Source organism: Grammomys surdaster, unplaced genomic scaffold (assembly GCF_004785775.1).
Source record: "Grammomys surdaster isolate TR1022 unplaced genomic scaffold, NIH_TR_1.0 100, whole genome shotgun sequence".
In the NCBI taxonomy this organism is placed as follows: Eukaryota; Metazoa; Chordata; class Mammalia; order Rodentia; family Muridae; genus Grammomys; species Grammomys surdaster.
The window spans coordinates 3267010-3285533 of record NW_021604579.1 but is presented as its reverse complement, the minus strand read 5'-3'; the positions used below and the strand labels follow the sequence as shown (position 1 = coordinate 3285533).

General features: G+C 46.6%; 2 protein-coding genes across 4 annotated transcripts in view; one reads left to right on the top strand and one right to left on the bottom strand.

Annotated features, from left to right (window-relative positions):
- The window catches only part of Szt2 (SZT2 subunit of KICSTOR complex), a 45030-nt gene extending 39088 nt beyond the window's left edge, over positions 1 to 5942 (bottom strand). The window contains exons 1-4 of the mRNA XM_028787395.1: positions 5835 to 5942; positions 2341 to 2466; positions 801 to 974; positions 374 to 544 (exon numbers count right to left, since the gene is read on the bottom strand). Of these exons, the coding sequence (XP_028643228.1) occupies positions 374 to 544; positions 801 to 974; positions 2341 to 2466; positions 5835 to 5861 (498 nt within the window). The 5' untranslated portion in view covers positions 5862 to 5942. The remainder of the gene's footprint in view (positions 1 to 373; positions 545 to 800; positions 975 to 2340; positions 2467 to 5834) is intronic.
- Positions 5943 to 6009: 67 nt separating this feature from the next.
- Med8 (mediator complex subunit 8) lies at positions 6010 to 12305 on the top strand. Of its 3 annotated transcripts, none has more exons than XM_028787481.1 (7): positions 6010 to 6053; positions 7563 to 7681; positions 8337 to 8481; positions 9040 to 9180; positions 9360 to 9441; positions 10158 to 10406; positions 11229 to 12305. In XM_028787481.1, exons 1-7 carry the CDS (start codon positions 6048 to 6050, stop codon positions 11291 to 11293), a joined length of 807 nt encoding a protein of 268 aa, XP_028643314.1. In that variant the 5' UTR covers positions 6010 to 6047; the 3' UTR covers positions 11294 to 12305. The 3 variants fall into 3 exon arrangements, with proteins under 3 accessions (XP_028643314.1, XP_028643297.1, XP_028643305.1); XM_028787464.1 differs by lacking the exon at positions 6010 to 6053 and adding an exon at positions 6913 to 7099 and having other exon boundaries at positions 11229 to 11319; XM_028787472.1 differs by lacking the exon at positions 6010 to 6053 and having other exon boundaries at positions 7000 to 7681.
- The last annotated feature ends 6219 nt before the right edge of the window (positions 12306 to 18524 follow it).

Below are 18524 nucleotides of genomic sequence, written 5' to 3'. Positions count from 1 at the left end.
TGCGATACATGCCCAAGAAGCTGGCAGAGGCTTGGCTGGAGCTCAGTTGATAAGATTGATAATTCGAGCACTCTTGAAACCCTGGGGGACTCACACCTGCAATGCAAGCCTTCCAGAAGTGGAAGCAGTGGGGTCAGAAGTTCAAAGCCATCTTTGTCTACACAGCAAACTCAAGGTCAGCCAGAGCTACTTGGGACTCTGTGAGGGAAGAAAGGGGAGGTAGGGTGGGGGAACAGACAAGCTAGATGGCTCAGCAGCAAAACCAATGACCTGCTGCCTGTGGACAAACAGTGGAGACAGGATAAGGGCTTTGTGTCAACAGTCTATCAGAAATTCAGTCTGCAGGTCCAAGCTTGGGGAGAAGATGCACTACCTGGTGGGACTGCAGGCCAATGATAGAGGAATAGGCCTGGATTGTTACGTAGATCTCAGGCTGGAAGTCGATACAGGATCCAGGCACGCGAAAGGGCCGAAGCAGCCCACCCAGACAACGGGACAGAGCATGGAAAACTTCATCAAACAAGATCTCCCCTGTAGAATCATCCTGAGGGGAATGAAGAGAGAGCTCTCACAAGGGTGTCCAAAGCAGCTATAAGCAGAGAACAGAAACAAGCAGGTTGCCAGGGTCAGCAGGACCTCTGGCTGTGCCCCATGGACATGGAACAGGATCTGTCTTTGAATGCTCACCATCCACTCACGTGTCTTCTCCCCACAAGGCTGAGATCATTCCCACGTCTCCCAGATCTCTCTCTTTCTCACCCCCATCCCATTGTTGTGATTACTTCCCTCAAACCACTTACCACAATGCCAGTAGACGGGCTGAGGTCCAGCTCAATCACAAAACGATACTGCCAAGCCAGGAAGGTAACTCGAGTGGATGGCACAAGAAGAAATGGCCTTGGGACCACTGGCTCATCTGGCTGCCATCCAGGGGGCAAAACACTGAGGACTTCTAATTCCTGCTCGGACTGAAGCTGACAAGATAGAAGAGAAAGAAAGGACCATGGGCAGGGGAGATGATGGCCCAGTAGTTCAGAAAGCCTGTGCTCTCAGAAAATCCTCAGAATCGACTAACCTGGGCTCACAGAGACTGAACTGACAATCAGGAAGCCTGTATGGGTCTGAGTTAAGCCCTCTGTATATACGTTATAGGTGTGTGTAGCTTGGTCTTCTGGTGGTCTCCTAAGTGGGAGCGGGGGCTATCTCTGACTCTTGCTGCTGCTCTTGGGACCCTTTTCCTCCTACTGGATTGCCTTGTCCAGCCTTAATATGAGGGTTTGTGCCTAGTCTTATTGTAACTTGTTAGGCCATGTTTGGTTGATATCCCTGGGAGGCCTGCTCTTTTCTGAAGGAAAATAGGAGGAATGGCTCTGGGTGAGAAGGGAGGCTTGGGGGAGGAACTAGGAAGAGAGGAAGGAGGGGAAATTGCAGTCAAGATATAATATAAGAATAAATTTTTTTTTAAGAATAAACTTTAAAAAAAAAATTAGATAAGGAGAAAGCAAGCAAGCTTGAGCTCTCAAAGAGGCCTGGTGTTAGGAGGCTCACAGCCACCTGTCACTCCAGCTCCAGGGCATCCATGCCCTCTTCTGACCACAACACACACCCACATACATGTGATAGGCCTTGGTGTCAGGAGGCTCACAGCCACCTGTCACTCCAGCTCCAGGGCATCCATGCACTCTTCTGATCACAACAGACACCCACACACGTGTGATATACACTCACACAGACACAGTAAGAAAAAGTTAAAAGAAGACAGTTGAGCAGAGGTCTCTTTCTTCTCTGAATTCCAGTTTGGTCAAATAGTAGCTGTGACTGCAGAGAAAGCACTTAAATTCTTTAAGCCTCATTGTCCTCATCTGTAAAATGAACACAATCCCAATAGCTACCTAAAGTGCTGTTGTGCAGTCCGAGGGGATCCTGCATATGAAATGCTCCCTAGAACTGCCCTCTACATCCAAAATGACCCTCCACTAGCCCCACTTTCAATCCACCAACCTTTGCCTTACTAGCTAGAAAAAGAATGAACAAGGGCTTGGAGAGATGGGTGAGTGGTTAAGGGCACATACTTCTCTTCCTGAGGACCTGAGTTAGATTCCCTGCACCCACATCAGGTAGCTTACAACTGCCTGTAACCCCAGCAGCCAGGAGAATTGACACATTCGTGTGCACATATACCTCCTCCCTTCCATGCACACACATAATTAAAATAATAAAAGATAATAGTAATAAAAGGAATGAATAAACTTCCCTTAAGGAAACACTTTGCAGGCAAACCCATTACCCCTCCCAGACTTAGAGCCTTAAAAGAGAGGTCACTAGGTCACTAGGATGTACCAGAAGCTCTTGGGGTGTGGCCTGAACAGTTTGATGCAGATGATTAAGGAACCAAGCCAGACGAACATTTCGAGAGATTCGGTAATCTTTCTTCATTAACAGAAACACCTGCCCAGCTTCTTCCACCTGATGAGAGAGACAAAAGAAGAAAAAAAAAATGAGGTCTTGAGTTCCAAGTACATATACATCCCACAGCGAGGGAAAAGGCAGCAGAGGGGAAGTCTACCCTTGCTATTATGGAAAGTGTTCCCATCACAGACCCTCATGTAGATGAAGGGAACTTACCTCTTACAGCATGTTTCCACAAACACTATGTGAGTTCCTCCTGCAAACCACAAGCCCCTTAAGGTAGGAGAGGTGCTTGCTCTCGTTTTTGTGACCTTGTGCTTGGCAAACTGATTCATATGAGACCCAGTAAGTCTCCAATTTGCTACATGAGCATTTGGCAGTTACTGCCTCAGCCTTGCCCATAGCAGACACTGAAGAAACCTTCGCTGAGTAAATTTAAGATTTCAGAGGGAATGAGGCCTCCTAGGTGGTCTCAAATCCAGCTCCTGAGGGCCAGTCTCCACTCACACACCTGTCAATGTCAGTGGCATCTTTACTTTCCTACTATACAAACCTCTCTCAGCAGTGACTCAGGGCATACTCTCTGTGCACACAGGAAGCAGCCTGTCATTTTGTCAATGTGGTAAATCTTAACAGGCTTGGTGTCTTGGTCAGCAGCCTTTTTGATCCCTCTCCCTCCTTTGATCCCTCTCCCTTCCCAGGTTTTTCCACCCCCTCCCAAGCCTGTACCCCCAGAAGAACAACTTGTCTACCATTCACAAAAACTGAATAATCACCTTAGCTATTGTATCATTACAAACTGAAATAAGCATGTAGTTTTACAACAGCAAGAGACAAAGTGACCTGATCATGTTTAAGGTCTTAGGAGGATGGGATGAAGATCCAGCAGTTTGCTATGCTGGACAACCCAGATGGAGGGCAGAAACCAGCTGCTGTGGTACTGAAAGCCCACTGGAGCACTCGAGCATTGAACTCCAAGTACAACTTCCATTTCTTTACCTTGCTCTTGCTTTCAAAGCTGTTTTGAATGACTGCTTTTTCCAAGGTCCAACTGAAGTCTGGTTCACCTGTCAGTTCTTATGGAATCCATCTTGAAACCAGGAATGTTTGCCTAGCTTTCTCGTAAAACTTCCTTTTATCTGATTCTCTGATGGGACCATTTCCAAAACCTCCTAAGTTGTCTTACACTTAAGACGTACTTCATCAGATCCAGAAGGCTGGCTTAATATAATTGAAGCAGGCAGAATGCTTTTTAGAGGGTTCCGAGCACCAGCTGCATCAGAATCACCTGAGCTGTTTATTAAAATGCATATTTGACTCCTGGGTACCATCAGAGTCCAAATGAATTAAGAGCTGAGAGAGCCCAAGAATCTGCATTTTAACTAGCTCCCCTGGGGGACTTTTCCATATTACTGATTAAGAAATGTTTTAATCAGTTGTGTTTCATGGCATTCACATTCACATGGAGCTTCCAGACCTGGATTCCAACCTCCCTTGAGTCTGATGTGCCTACCTTTCGAAGCAGTCTGAGAAACAAGACAAAGCAGGCTCTTGGAGTCAGAGACCTGGATTCTGATGTGCTCTAGTATATGCTATGCATGTGATCTTGCAGGTTAACAAATTGTTTTCCAGCCTTCAATCTCTTTATTGTAATAGCTAGATAAGGATATCTTGGTAGGGATACTGCAATTAAAGAGGTGAGAAAGGACAGTGGTATAGGGAGGCTATCATCACTGGTTATAATAGTCACTGAAGCCTACATACATTTACGTCGAGATGGATAAAGTGATTGCTAGGCACTGTGTGGCTTCCCTCCTCCCTCCCCCAAAGTTTGTTTCTGCCTCTTTAAGACAAAGGACCAAATTACTCTCTGAGCTTTTTATAAACTATGTGCTGTCTTCCCACAAAATAGCGTCAATACCCCTCTCCCCCGACTATCTGAAGCCTCTCACCATTATGAACCTTAACCTCTGGCAGAACCTCGAGCTGAGCCTTCTCTCTCCCAGTCTCAGCCCCCTCACCCACCGCTATGGTAAAAGCAGGCACTTTGGGTGGAATGCTGGCTCTGCGAGTTTCTTCATTCCTGAGCAGGGATAACAAGAGTGACTATCTCCTGAGGACCAAATCTGGATTAAGATACTTAGAGAACTTAAACTTCCCGAGTCCCACCTAACTGCTCACGGAAGAAGGTTAAATGCCCCATTAAACGTTACACTTCCTCACTTGCTTCTTTGCAACACCTATTGTAAGCCGATGTTCACTCAGTCCACAGAGCTAAGGAGTCTGCGTCTTACCTTCCGCCTCCACCCTAACCCTCAGCACAACTCTGGCTCCAGAGCAGCCCTTTCGTCTCTCTTTTGGGAGCCTAACCTCTCTAAACATCACTTTTCCTTCTTGGTATTTCTTCTTGATATACCCGATGTGTGTGTACCCATACATGATACATATATACGCACTTTGTGTGTGTATACACATAGTACACACGTGTCATAGTGCACATGTGCAGGTCAGAGGACAACTTGTAGCTCTAGAACTAGATCACCTACTTGGGAGTTCGAGTCCTAACCCTAGCTGCACAACTATGCTTCTTTTAAATTTGCACATCAGTTACCTGAAAAGGGGGGCGATAATGGTGTTTATCTTCTAGGGTTGAAAGAACTGGTAACAGGAAAGAGTTCACAATGGTGGCTGGCATGCAGTAAGAATTCAACAAGTAGCCGTTACTATTTGTATCTTTACACACATCCACCACCCTTCCCTCCTACAGGGCTATTCCTCTGGAGTCCTGGATATTCCAGCCAAATCCAAGGTTTTGGTTCCTCTTCAGATCCTCTAGTTCGGTTAGAATGAGTAGTCTGAAGGTATCTTTGCCTGGCATGACACCTCACCTGCTCTTGACCTCAGTTGTCTGCTATGTACATAAGAGCAAATACTTCCAGATTCCCTGGCTGGAGTCTGACTGTCAAAACATACATATAGGGTTCTTTGCATCTAGAGGGGGTGGGTGCCTCATCTGCCTTTTCTGACTTAACCTGTGATCCCCAAGCCACATCACAGAACAAATATTTTTATAAAAAAGGAAACAGGGCCTGCCCAGAGTTAAGACTGCAAAGAAGGTTGCAGGGCTTTGCCAAAAACACGAACGCTAGAGCGAAATCAACTGATGCTATTGATTGCATTCCAGTTGATGAGATACAAAAACTCCGCAACGTCGGTCAGCTTTGGCTTGGCGCAATGAAAATCCCAACTAATAACCAAAACACGAGTTTTATCAACACCACTATCTCCAAGTCTGTGGGTGGGAGACGAGGATCAGGATGGCATCTGAGTAAACAAAACAGCAACGGCCTCCTCGAGGCTCCGGAGGGTGAAGGCTGCCACATGCCTGCCCTCCGGCCTCGGCCCCGCGCCCACCCATCCCTCACCTCTGGCTCGGGGCGCTCCGAGGCCATCACACAGCCCTCCCGCGCCGGCCCGGGCCAGAGAGGTTGCTCCACTCCTGACCTCTGACCCAGCTAGTTCTGTACCCGGCAGGAAACGGAAGTCGTTGGGATGGTCCCGTTTTGAGTTTTCTGATTGGTGAGCGCAGCTGGCGAGAAACCGGAAGAGGAAGTGGTTGCGCCACCCGGGCCGTGGCAATGCAGGTGAGAAGCGGGTTGGGCCTTTTAGCCGCTGGCCGGAGGGTGGGCGGGCTGAGGACACCGGGGAGTTGGGGCTGTGAGCCGAGGGCAGAGGCCTCGGCTGTTTGAGGAAAGACAGCGGAGCAAGAGAGAGCGAGGGAAGGCGCGGGGATTGAGCCCGCTGACGTGAGAAGGTCGGAGGCTCAGGGAGGAAAGGCGGACTTGATTGAGTGTGGGAAAGGATCGAGTTGGCATTTGGGAAGGCTCGAGACAGTAGTGGGCTTCCCCACGCCTCGATCTAGGCTGTTGGACACAGGCGTAATAACCCTTCAGAAGGCTGAAGGGATTGTGGGCCTCCAAGGATAAAAACTAAGCTGTTTGTAATCCGGAGCTGTGGGTGGAACCCGTGTCCAACCCCCTCAGTCACATAGTCGGGTTTGCAAATCAGCTTTGCATCATTCTTCCCTGCTTGTACCCAGTTGCTAAGGGCGGAGAAGTGGAGTAACTAGTCCACAGATAATCAAACGGAAACCCTCTACCGGCTCAGTGTTTAAAATTAATTGTCTAGCACTCAGAAACAATGTGCCGGTTTCCTCGCCTTTGTCTTTCATTACTCACTTGGTTTGTTGCATCTGATAATCCTACACTGTTTATGGGTCACCCGAGTTTACGAAAGAGACACTGGAATATTGGCACAGAGATACACGAGTGCACGTTGACTCTCTAAAGCACCAAATGCTATGGATAAACGGCCAGATGGGGGACCGGGGAAGGGATTGCAGAGCTGGTGTGCAGAGAAAGCCTTACACAGAGGCAAGGTGTAAGATTCTCCAGATTGTGTTGTTGACAGTAGCTACACTCACAAGTTAGAGGATGACCAGAGGCACCCATGATATAATGGACTTCGAAAATTCTTTATGGCTTTTGTGTGTAGATAGCACCCCTGCTATCGTGTCAAACCTTTCTGTGGTGTACTGAACTTCCTGAAAAAAAAAAAAATGGCAGTGCCAACATCACAGAATGACACAAGAGGGATTCTCCATCCACCCAAGGAGAGCAACACAATAACAGTAAGCAGTAGTGTGGTAGGCAGACTATGTCAATTTTCCAGAAAAGGGCCCTACAAAGGAGATTGTGCAGAAACTCGAGCATGTTCTTGTTAACCCTACTACAGATCTAAGAGAATGTTGCCTGTTGGGAGAGGCAAGGGTTTTTGAGCTGGAAGGAGAAGAGAATTGAAAAAATAAAGTGCTAAGTGAGTTCTAAGCCAATTTTGTTACAAAGACAACAAAATCATGAGGTCACAAGCCAAAGGAAATTAAGTCTTGGTGCAATGTTCTTCTTGAAGGACTACAGTGTAGGAGGATTATAGAGGAATCAGTTAGTAGGAGGACTTGAGGCCAGGTGAACAGGTTGAAAGGTCTCAGGGTTGATGCTATCTGTAACCCAAATACTAAGACAGAAAACAATTTAGCTTTTCTGTATGTGTCGCACTCACTTGTATCTGAGTAACCAAACATGCTATTGATGCAGAGGGAGGAGAAGCAGCTTGAGGCATCATTAGATGCCCTGCTGAATCAAGTGGCCGATCTGAAGAATTCACTGGGGAGTTTCATTTACAAGCTGGAAAACGAGTATGACCGGCTGACCTGGTAAGGATTGCCAGGACAGGCTGGGGAGGGATCCACGGGTGGTAGGGCCAAGCCCCCTGACTGACAGGATGTCTCCAACGATATAACTATTTATCAGTGTGCAAATATCCCTTTTGATTTGGAAAGAACTAGGTTGCCCAACATTGAAAAGTATAGTTTGGCTTAAGGCCTCCGTGGCAAGGAACTAAAAAAATGGCCAGTTCTCCAACCTAGGCTGTTTCTAGGTTTTAATTCTTACGATTTGGCTTCTTTGGTGAGGAGGCATTTCCTCAGTGGAAGGCCATTATAGCTACATTTATGCTGGATCTCCTTCCACACATGACTGAATCTGAGGTCCAACCTTCTGGAATGATAGAGTCTGTTACTACATTAGGGAGGAGGCTTTCCACACTTACCACAGTGTAACCACAGTTCCTGTCTCCACTGCTCCCAAACCCATTCAAACAATGGGTTGCCTTTTTTTCTATGTCTATGTCAAAAATTTTAAGTGTGTTTCTCTTTCCCAGTTTCATCTCTGTTGGCAAATCTGATTCTTGCCTATGCTAGTCATAGGGCTGCTAGTCTTCTGGGGGTGAGTCTGAGTGTTGCAACATTAGGAACTTTAGAGATTACTTTGTAGGAAAAAGTAATTCTCATGACTTCTTACCACGTCCAGGCCCTCTGTCCTGGACAGCTTTGCATTGCTCTCTGGGCAATTGAACACTCTGAACAAGGTCTTAAAGCATGAGAAGACACCACTGTTCCGTAACCAGGTCATCATCCCTCTGGTGCTGTCCCCAGACAGAGATGAAGACCTCATGGTAAGATACAGTTGTTGACTGGATCCTCTGTGTGGCAATGAAAAGTGAGGGCTGCTGGCTGGAAGACTTGCCATTTTATCCATCTGGAGACAGGAGAGTCACTCTTAAATAATGAAGTGAAAACCCAAGGCCTCTTGCCACCAAGTCCATGACCTTTCTTTTCCAACATCTGTGTCAGGCAAAAAGAAAAAGTCTGTCTTGCTTCCCTGTGACTTTGTCTGTTCCAGTCTTTAAAATAATATGGGGTTGGGAATTTAGCTCAGTGGTAGAACAAACACAAAGTTCTGGGACCTCAGAATAGGGGCGGAGGTGGAGATTCACAAAAGACCAAAACAAAACAGCCACAAAAAGACGGTTTCGTTGTGGTAGTGGAGGGTGGAATTTAGTTTGCCCTAGTTCTGATAGAGTGAAAAGAAAGTGTCATAGAAAGCTACATCTCTGCCTCGGGTTGTGTTGTCTCTGAAAATGCATTTTCTGATGGATGGGAAGTAGGGTTAGAATCTGCTTACTTGGGTAGCACCATAGGATCAATCCAATCAATAATAATCTTTGTTACAGCGTCAAACTGAAGGACGAGTGCCTGTTTTCAGCCATGAAGTTGTCCCTGACCATTTAAGAACCAAGCCTGACCCTGAAGTTGAAGAGCAGGAGAAGCAGCTGACCACAGATGCTGCCAGAATTGGTGCTGATGCAGCTCAGGTTGGACTGAGTCACTGTTCTGCTACCTCATTCTCATCCTTCATAAGAAGCAAGACTTTACCAAGGCTGTGGAATAGGGGTGTGGGGTTGCTCACAGCTAGGCTGCCTCTGGAAGAGCACAAGGAAGATGCTTCCCCAGAATCATTACTAATCACTACATTAATTCATGTGTGTTACAGAAGCAGATCCAGAGCTTGAATAAAATGTGCTCAAACCTTTTAGAGAAAATCAGCAAAGAAGAACGAGAATCAGAGAGTGGAGGTAAGGGGGGTGTGGCAGCATAGAAGGGGAGCTGCATAAGATCACTGATAGCAACCGTGCTCTACCTAATAGTGAAGTAAGAGCATAAGAATGAACTTCTGGGACTGGCAAGATGGCTCAGTGGGCAGAGGCACCTGTCTGGCCTAAGTTTGATCCCTGGGACGGACCTACATGGTGGAAGGGGAGAACCAACAAGTTGTCCTCTGACCACCAACAGAAAATAAATAAAAGTGATTTTAAAAAAGAAGAGTCTGTTCCTCTTCTGAGCAGAGGCAGTCACCCTCTTGTGTCTTTCCCAGTAAGTCTCTAGTGTGAGGTTTGTTGTGCCATGTGACTTTGTGGTATTCCTTGGCTCCTAACCACTAGGATACCTTTCCTCTCAGAGCTGTAACACATTGGTGCCATGACTTGTATAGGCTCTCATGGTGCCTGTGCTCCCCTTTGGGGTCTGAGCTACGCCTGCGGCAAGGCGAGTAGGAGCAGGGTAGGAGAAGAAGGAAGAACTGGTAAGGGTCTGTAGCCTCTTAGTATTGCTTGTTTAAGACTATCCCTAAAGCACGTAGAGGACATAGACAAAGTCAAAGTTTAAGATAGGTTTGGGGACTGTTAGCTCTTCGATGGGGCTGGGGGAGTCTAGATGTTGCTGCAGTCAGAACTGTAGTGGGTTTAGTCCAGAGCTGGACACACACTTGAGGGTTCTTGCTTTTTTTTTCCAGGTCTCCGGCCAAACAAGCAGACTTTCAACCCTGCAGACACCAATGCCTTAGTGGCAGCTGTTGCCTTTGGGAAGGGGCTGTCTAATTGGCGACCTTCAGGTAGCAGTGGTCCTGGCCAACCCAGCCAACCAGGAGCTGGTACAATCCTTGCAGGAGCCTCAGGATTGCAGCAAGTTCAGATGCCTGGTGCTCCAAACCAGCAGCAGCCAATGCTCAGTGGAGTCCAGATGGCTCAGTCAGGTCAACCAGGTAAGGCGACATGGACTGACTGCACACGAGTGTGGGGATGAGCTAGATCATCTAAGCCTCCTTCCCCCTCCCCCTCCCCTAAGACCTGGAAATGTGCCTCCTTTGCATTGTCACCCCCAAAACAGTTCAAAGCTCTGCAACAGGTACCAGAGCGTTAAGAAGGACCTTGAGTAGCAGAAGCTGGGTTGCTGTTTACTTCCATCTCAGACTTTTGTTTCACCTGTCCTGTTTATTCTGGGTGTTAGCGTGTGTCTCTTAGGTTAGAGAGGCTAGCCCTTAATCAAGACCATTTGGTAGATAATCACTTATGAATTAACAAGCTGGCAGTTTTCCAGTCCTTCATGGATCCTTCCCTGCACCCTGTCCCCTGGCCTTGGCTTCCTGACTTCTCTCATGCTCATTTTATTTACTGTGAGAGCGGTCTGATGGGACTCACGGAGGCAGCCGCAAAGCTCTGTGGGCAGGCTGTCTAGGGAGAGAGACAACTGTAACAACTGAGAACACAAAACTCCTCCCCTGTGACATGAAGCGGGCCACATGAGTTCCCTGTCTTTTCTGGAAGTAGATGAGCAGAAGACCAGTCTAGGGGAGAGGGCTGTTCAGACCCCTCCTCTTCTCTTTCAGAGAATCCCTTTCTCCCTAGATATCTTTAGTCAGGGAACTGACTGAAGAGTCACAGCCTGTAATCTCTGTCATCCAGAGTCAGAGGCCACAGAGGTTCTGAGATAGAAGAGACAGCAAGAAGGAATCTGAGAGGCTGCATTTCTGATTTATTGTGAAAGTTTACCTTGCTTCAGATATCTCTCTTTCTGTCATTTTTAGGGAAAATGCCAAGTGGAATAAAAACCAACATCAAGTCAGCCTCAATGCATCCCTACCAGCGGTGAGTGTGGACGGCAGCCTCCACTCTCAGGTGATCCGTGCTGAGTTGAGCAATGAAATTTATCTTTTGCTCAAGGCTTATTTAGATGGGTACAATAAAAGGAACACAGGCTTTCAGCAAGAGACAGACCTCAGCTCCACTGTGACTAGCCATGAGAACTTGGGAAAGTGACCTAATGTTTCTCATTTGTAAATGGTGATAATACCTACCTCATAGGGTTGTTGTGAGGATTAAAATGAGAAGATGAGTGTAAAAAACACTTAGCACAGTATACGAAATACTGGGTCTTGAATAAATGATAGTTTCCTACCTTTCGACCCTGCCATTCCTTGTCCTACACACAGAACTTACCATGATTTGGTTCAACTCCATGACAACGGTGATCTAAAGGGCACAGGATCAAGTAATCCAGGAACCATGGTGGCCTGTGTGTCTTGGGGGCATACGTCTCCACAGGCCCACCTGTCCAGGTTCTATCCTGCTGGCCCTAAAAGCTACAGGTGAGGGAGGAGGTTTCTAGGGGACACTGTGCACTTCCAGGTCTGATGAAACCAGCTCAGCTTTTACCTGGGAAATAGGTAAAAGTGCCCATCTTTTACCCTTCTGTGCTTCTAAAGATTTCCCGAGACCAGCGGGTGGGAGATCTCTTAAGAAGGGACCCTGTCAGGCAACAGCACAAATAAATATTGTCTTCCTCCTTTGAGGGCAATTGTGTTTCACACTGACATGGATTGGGGTTCATTTGTCCACACAGTAACTACTCCCTGTTTCTGTCCTCTTCCACCTCACTAAGTGTGTGGCTCAGATTAGATCTGGATTGAAAGTGGGAAGGGTAACAGCCCCATTCATCTTGCCTGCTTTTGTAGAGTTGACGAACAGTGGATTTTTGGATAGCCAGCCATGTTGCCTTTCTCAGCGTTCTTTTCTGGGCAAGGGCAAGGGCAGGGATTGAGTCAGCAGAAGTGGGCCAAAGGGTTTCTTTGTTCAATAAAGATATTTAAATTATGTTCACTGGCTCAGGGTTGTCTGACTGAAGTTTATAAGCTATTTACTAGGCAGTTCTAATTTGTTCTCCTTAAAGTATTCCCTTAGCTTTAATTTTCTTTAATTTAAAAACCCTAAGACTTCCAGCTGTGCTGTTTGTGTTCTCTTGTGTTACATACTAGAGCTTTGGCCTTTGGTCTGTCAGACAGCATTCTACCAGGCTGTGGCAGTAAAGGCCTGGAAAAGTGGTCCTCTGGTGCTGGTCTGTGAAGACATGAATGGTGTTGACAGCTAACTGACCACAGCACACTGCACCAGGGGAGTCCTGTCATGTGCTCTGAGGCAATACCAAACCTTTCCCCCACTTCAGTAGGCTAGCCCATCAGCCCATCCAGGTGTTTATCTCCTCATCTCTTTCCTTCCCACTAAATGTCAAAGCTACCCGGGGTATTATGTAGAGCTCTAGCCAGACTTCTTCAGACTTTCCATATCGTCAGGTGACAGTTCTTCCTTACTCCACCTGTTACCAATCCCGAGAGTCTTTGCTGTCCAGCTGAACTGACTTCATTCCTACCGTACTATTGAAATGGGCTCCCTGTCCTCCAAGAACAGGACTATCTTCCTGCTGCAGGAGGAGCACATTCAGGCCCTCACCTACATCCAGCGCCTATAAGCAAACACTGCAGTGGTGGGAGGCGCCCACACCTCTCAGTCACTCTGGTAGCTGTCATTTCCACCACCTCCTCCCTCTAGAATGTTAGCATACAAATCTGTCGTCTCCCACTTTGGGGCTCATATACCAGTTGGCCCCACAATGAAAAGAAAATCTGGAACCCCTACTACTTGGAGTATGTGGTGGAGTTGTATGTGGAGGTGCCTGTGAAAAAGAGAACTGCTTACTTGCTCAGCTTTGGGGTTACAATTGTAAGATGACTTGTACGACTCCAGCATTCCTGCTTCTGACTGTCTTCTGCTGGGGGACTGTACTTTCTACTGCATTCAGGACCCTTGGAAAGGGGGATTGGATGGACAAAGGTCTTCTCAATTGTCTCTCAGGCTTGTTTCTGGCATGGAGAAAGCAACAGGTGTGAAACTTTGAGTGCTTCCCACAGTGGTTCATCCCACTGAAGGAGGAAGCTTATGGAATCACTGTCAGTTCAAAGGAGGTTGCCCAAGACCTCTTCCCTCTAGTGCTGTCCTGAGGCTGGGATTCAGTCATTACTGATTGCCCTGGTCACCTTGTTCTTTTTTTTCTTCCACTGTGAATTGCTGCCCTACTTAGCTAGCTCACAACACTTAACTGTACCTTTTGGGAACAACAGCTAAGATAGGTAGGTTGTAGCCACATGTTCCTTGAAGCTCTGTGGAGTGCCAGCACTGGGTCCAGGCTAGAGAGGAAGTGATTGCTCACCTCTTACTCTGCCGCTAAAAGGAAGAAGCTGAACCCTGCAGGAATGCCCCAATGTGAGGCTGAGCCCATGTCCCACCCCCTCCACACCTCCCCCAAGCAGCTGGAAACAACCTCCCCCTTTGTCTGAGTTTCTTGTACAGAATAATCCTCCTTCTGGACAATGTATTCTCTGTGTCCTGTGGACACAGGAGCCGTGTGAGCCGATCCCAGCACTAGGCAGGACGGAGGCTGAGTCTTTCCAAACGCCCACCCTGGTCAGCTCCTGATGAAAGTCCAGTGCAGCTACTAAGGGTTGGACAGCTTTTCCTGTGTGCTCCAGATCTGAGTGGCAGGAGGGCCTTTTGTGGTTTAGCTCTGGCCAGTTGGATGAGCAGGAGTTGTAGTTCCTTTTCTGGTCTGCCCCAAGTGCTTAAGCACCAGCTTAGAGAAGTTTGATATGATTCTTTTCTCAAAGTCTACAGGGGCTAGTGCTTGGAAAATGGTAGGAGCAGGAAGTGACTCGTCTGGCAAGCCATGATGCTCCATCATGTCACATGGACATCAATGGGTACTCTGCTCCACAGGACAAACTTCTCTCGTATAGCAATATGTCTCTCTTGTTCCTGACTTCCATGTGTCACTGAGGCAGAGCCTGGGTCCCTCTAATGTGGTCTCTTGTTTAGAGTCACCTGCCTTCAGAATGTGACCTGGGTACATACTCCTCCCAGGAGGCATGGCATGGACCACAGCTCTTGAATTCCTTGGTCCTCCCTTACATCTGAATGACCCGGTGATCTTTCTGCTGGGAAGTCTAACACTGGCTCCAAAGCCCACACGAGCAGGCTTTCTTTCCTGTTTTCTTTTCTTTACTGCATAGCTCTATTACTTGAATAGGGTAGGTCTCCTAAATACCTGAAACCCCTAAGAGCTCCTCCTAACCTCGGTCATGAGCTTCATCTGGACCATGTCCCTAGCACGGTGTGCTATCTTTCATGTCATCCTTGTGAAGATAAATCAAAGAGGGGCTGAGGTGGCTGTGGATTAGATGTCAAAACCTTCTACTCACAAACATCTTTCTCCTCTGGACAAAATTTTCTGGACAGTATGGAAAGATTGTTTTCAGTCCAGAAAATTATTCCTTGTATAATTCCGATTATCCCTGTCTATTTGGCCCATAGTTCCCATAGATTCTGGATGTCCAGACCCAGTCATTCTTCCCGACATACCTATTTTCTAGTTTCCCTGGGACTAATCTAGGCTAGGCATATGGAAGCATTCTAAACTATCTGTCTTATGTGTTCCCAGCTATACTCCCGCCCCGGGTGTTAGAGTAGCTTTACATACTGAACCAAATACAAGGCACCCAAGTGGCTCCCTCTTTACTTCCTGCCTCTCTACTGCTACTGTTGTTCTCTCCCCATACGTCCCTAGTGTCTGGTCCTTCAGATTGCTGTGTTTTGCTCACACCCCACATGGGGGGGGGATCTTTTATTCTTTATGCTAATTTCTCTGGAATACACCTGTCTTGATAGCCTGGTTAATGTTTTAAGAGTCTTCTATAGTAGAAACCTTTCTTGGCTCTTATGTCCTTTCTCTGGCTCTGTTCTTGTTACTTACCGTCTCCGTAGCACTCAGCAACACTAACCATCTGTCAAGTCTGTTTCCCTGCATTGGCTTCTACCGCAGCCTTCCCACTCTCCCACATCACTGGCTATCTCTTCTCAGCTCCTTTTGGACTTCTGAACTGCCACCTTGGTTGCTGTTACTCTCGACTCTCTGCTCGTCTACTTCCCTGTCTTAAGCTACTTGCCTTCTATATGACCACCATTTTTTTTGTGTACAACTCAAACACATTTTGTTTTCAGCCCAGATCTCTGCTGAATTATAGGTTGCTGTTTGGATATCTCTGTTTCGTTTGACTCACAGTACCACAGGTTCCAGCTGTCCAAATATAGTTGTTTTCTCTCCACGCTTATTCTTCCTCTCGTTTTCCTCAGCCCTAAGCCCTATAGTTTAAGGTGTGGGAGAACATACCTCCCCTCTCACCAGTGCAACACTGAGTTTTGTCAGTTTGTCTCTCCAACACGGAATCTGTCTTCACTCAGCTGAACTTCTGAGCTTGCTCTCAAGTGACAATATTATTCACACAGACTCCCTGCCTCTACACTTGGAAACTGCAGCTTCTCTACCAAAAGTCTGCTAGATCTTTCTAGACTACAGATCTGATCCAATTACTCCCTTGCTCAAAATCTTTGGACAGTTCACTCCCTGTATTTCTAGGAGGTTGGTAAGGACAGTATTCCAGGCATAAAAGCTATAGGATAAAATCATTCTGTAATTTTCATTTTACTTGAGGGTAATTTAAAATGAAATGCAAATCCAGCGTGTGTGTGTGTGTGTGTGTGTGTGTGTGTGTGTGTGTGTAAGAGAAGGGAGCTAAGAACTGAGGCAGACACAGTAGGAATTGAGTCCAGAGCTTCTCTGTGTGATAGGTAATAGGTAGGTGTTTTCTATGGAGCTCAGAGCCTCTATTGGTGATAGGCAGATGTTCTGTACGGAGCTCCATTTCCATCTTGCTTTTCGCTTTCATTTTGAGGCAGGGTCACACTAAGTTGCCCAGGATGCTCTTCAATTTACAGCTCAGGCTCCAGCATTGAACTTGGGATTCTCCTGCCTCAACTTCCCAATAACCTGAGATTACCAATCTGTGCTAGCAGGTCCAGCTACATAGCCATTATTAGGAGGAAAAGATTTCAAAGACATATGGATTGAAGGACTTCAGACTCAGCTGGCAGACTCCCTGGGGCTATTTTAGAAGTAGCTCTCGTTTTGTGGAAAGGCAAGTGAGATTCTTTGACCTAGTTGCCTGCCTTCTGGGTTATCTACTATATATTGACTTGTTACTTACCTAATTCCAAAAGCCATATAAACGTTGTAGTGTAACCAGTTCTTGTGAGCCTCCATTTTTTCTACTATGTCTTAACATTCTGTCTGATAGTCAACCATAGTTCTTTTGGGAGAGAGGATTAAACCAGTCTAGAACTCTTGGTAATCCTCCTGCCTGAGCCTCCTAATCACCACGCCAAACTCCCAGTCAACTTAAAAAAAAAATTATTTATGTATATGAGTGCTCTAGCTGCATCATCGTGATGCAAAAAGGACATTGGGCCCCATTACAGATGGTTGTCAGCCACCATGTACTTGCTGGGAATTGAACTCAGGACCTCTGCAAGAGCAATAAGTGCTCTTAACCATTGAGCCTTCTCTCCAGCCTCCAAATCAACTTTTAAAACTGAACTCCCTGTCACTTCTCTGTAAGTCCAGTATCCCAGCCTGTCCACAACTCAATGCCACTGCCATCTAGAAAGGTCAGTGACCTCCTCCCTTATGCTCCACTTCTACCGTGTACAAATGTCTTCTAGCTCCTCCTGCATTTTATTGTCCTTCCAGCTCAAGCACCTTGAACTGTCAGAGTTTGAGCTATGTGGTCTGTGGTATTCCATAGCATGTGGCCGTCATAAACACCACCCACGGAAGTGTTGTTATTATTTCTATTATGATTCATTTTTGTAGTGGTAGTATGAAGTAACTGAGCTGCTTAGTGGTGCATACCAATAATTATAGCACCCAGGAGGCAGAGGCAGGAGGATTGCTGCAAGTTCTTGGCAGCCAGGTCTACACAGCAAGACTGTCTTAAACAAACAAATAAGAACTACAAATAGACACACACACACTTGTAGTGTCATCCTGCTTGGATTTAAATCCTAGCCTAGCTGCTTGCTAGCTAAATGATGTTGGAACATCAAAATATTTGTGCCCCATTTCCTTTTTCCTGTCGATGTTCTAGAGGGTTGTTCAAAACAATGCCTGACAATAGAAGAACCTCGATCCATCTTAGTTATCCCCAGCTAGAAATCTGTTCCCAGTAGTTACTTGAATAAATGATTGACCAATTTCTCTAAGATGCCATAAACTCTTCCTCCTCTTGCCACTCCCCTGTGCTTATGCCTCAGAGCTGCCCTTAGAGGCACCCGGTGTATAGGTTTCATTCCCAGAAACTCCCTAGCAACGGTATAGAGCTAGGATACTGTGAGTTAGTTTTGTATCTAGTTTTGTGACATGTTTCCCTCTTAGCTGTTGCCTATGCACTCTCTTAAGCCACAGTTTGGTCTTAAATTGTATCAAGAGTAAGCTCCTTCACCTAAAAGTTTCTTTTTCATTGTGTCTCTTTGTCTGAACCAATTAACAACTAAGCTTCATAGTCTTCTACTCCTGAAGAGGGCTCTCCACCCCTCAGATTCCCTTCCAGCAGCTGTGATAGACCCTTGCCTCAATAGTCTGTGCTTAGAAAGCACAAGTTGTGCTGGGGTGAGTTACTGTGTATCAGAACCAAAGCTCCGTAGTCAGGTGCTTGCCTCTCCCTTCATAGTTCATTCAGACATTGGTTCCTGCATCCTCAACCAATCTCTGCACATTGCTGGAAATGCTGTCAGCTGCAGCCGTCAGGCCATTGGGTAGGTGCTGCCCCATGGCTTACTGGGTAGGTGCTGCCCCATGGCTTACGTGCTGTATCCACTCAGAACGTCATCCTCCTTCCTGCCTCTAGTTTTTGTTCACTCAATGAACAATTCATCTTTGCAGTCCAAGTGTTGCTGGTCCTGAAAAGTTTTTAGTGTGTCTTCCCTAGACACTTGACACAATTTCATTAGGGCAATTTTTGTTTTTATTGGAGTTCAAATTGTAGCCTAGACACTTCCCTTTGTATCCCTTAGACACATTATTTCATTCTCAAGAACCTCACTTGCCACCTCCGTAATAAGGAACTTATTTCAAAGGATACTTTCAGCCAAAACACATGTAA

Excerpts from the sequence above, each read along its gene's own strand:
- Med8 (XM_028787464.1), top strand. The coding sequence starts at position 7,028 with ATGGCAGTGCCAACATCACAGAATGACACAAGAGGGATTCTCCATCCA. Across the intron at positions 8,482-9,039 it reads ACAGAGATGAAGACCTCATG|CGTCAAACTGAAGGACGAGT; the intron begins GTAAGATACAGT and ends TCTTTGTTACAG. Across the intron at positions 9,442-10,157 it reads ACGAGAATCAGAGAGTGGAG|GTCTCCGGCCAAACAAGCAG; the intron begins GTAAGGGGGGTG and ends TTTTTTTTCCAG.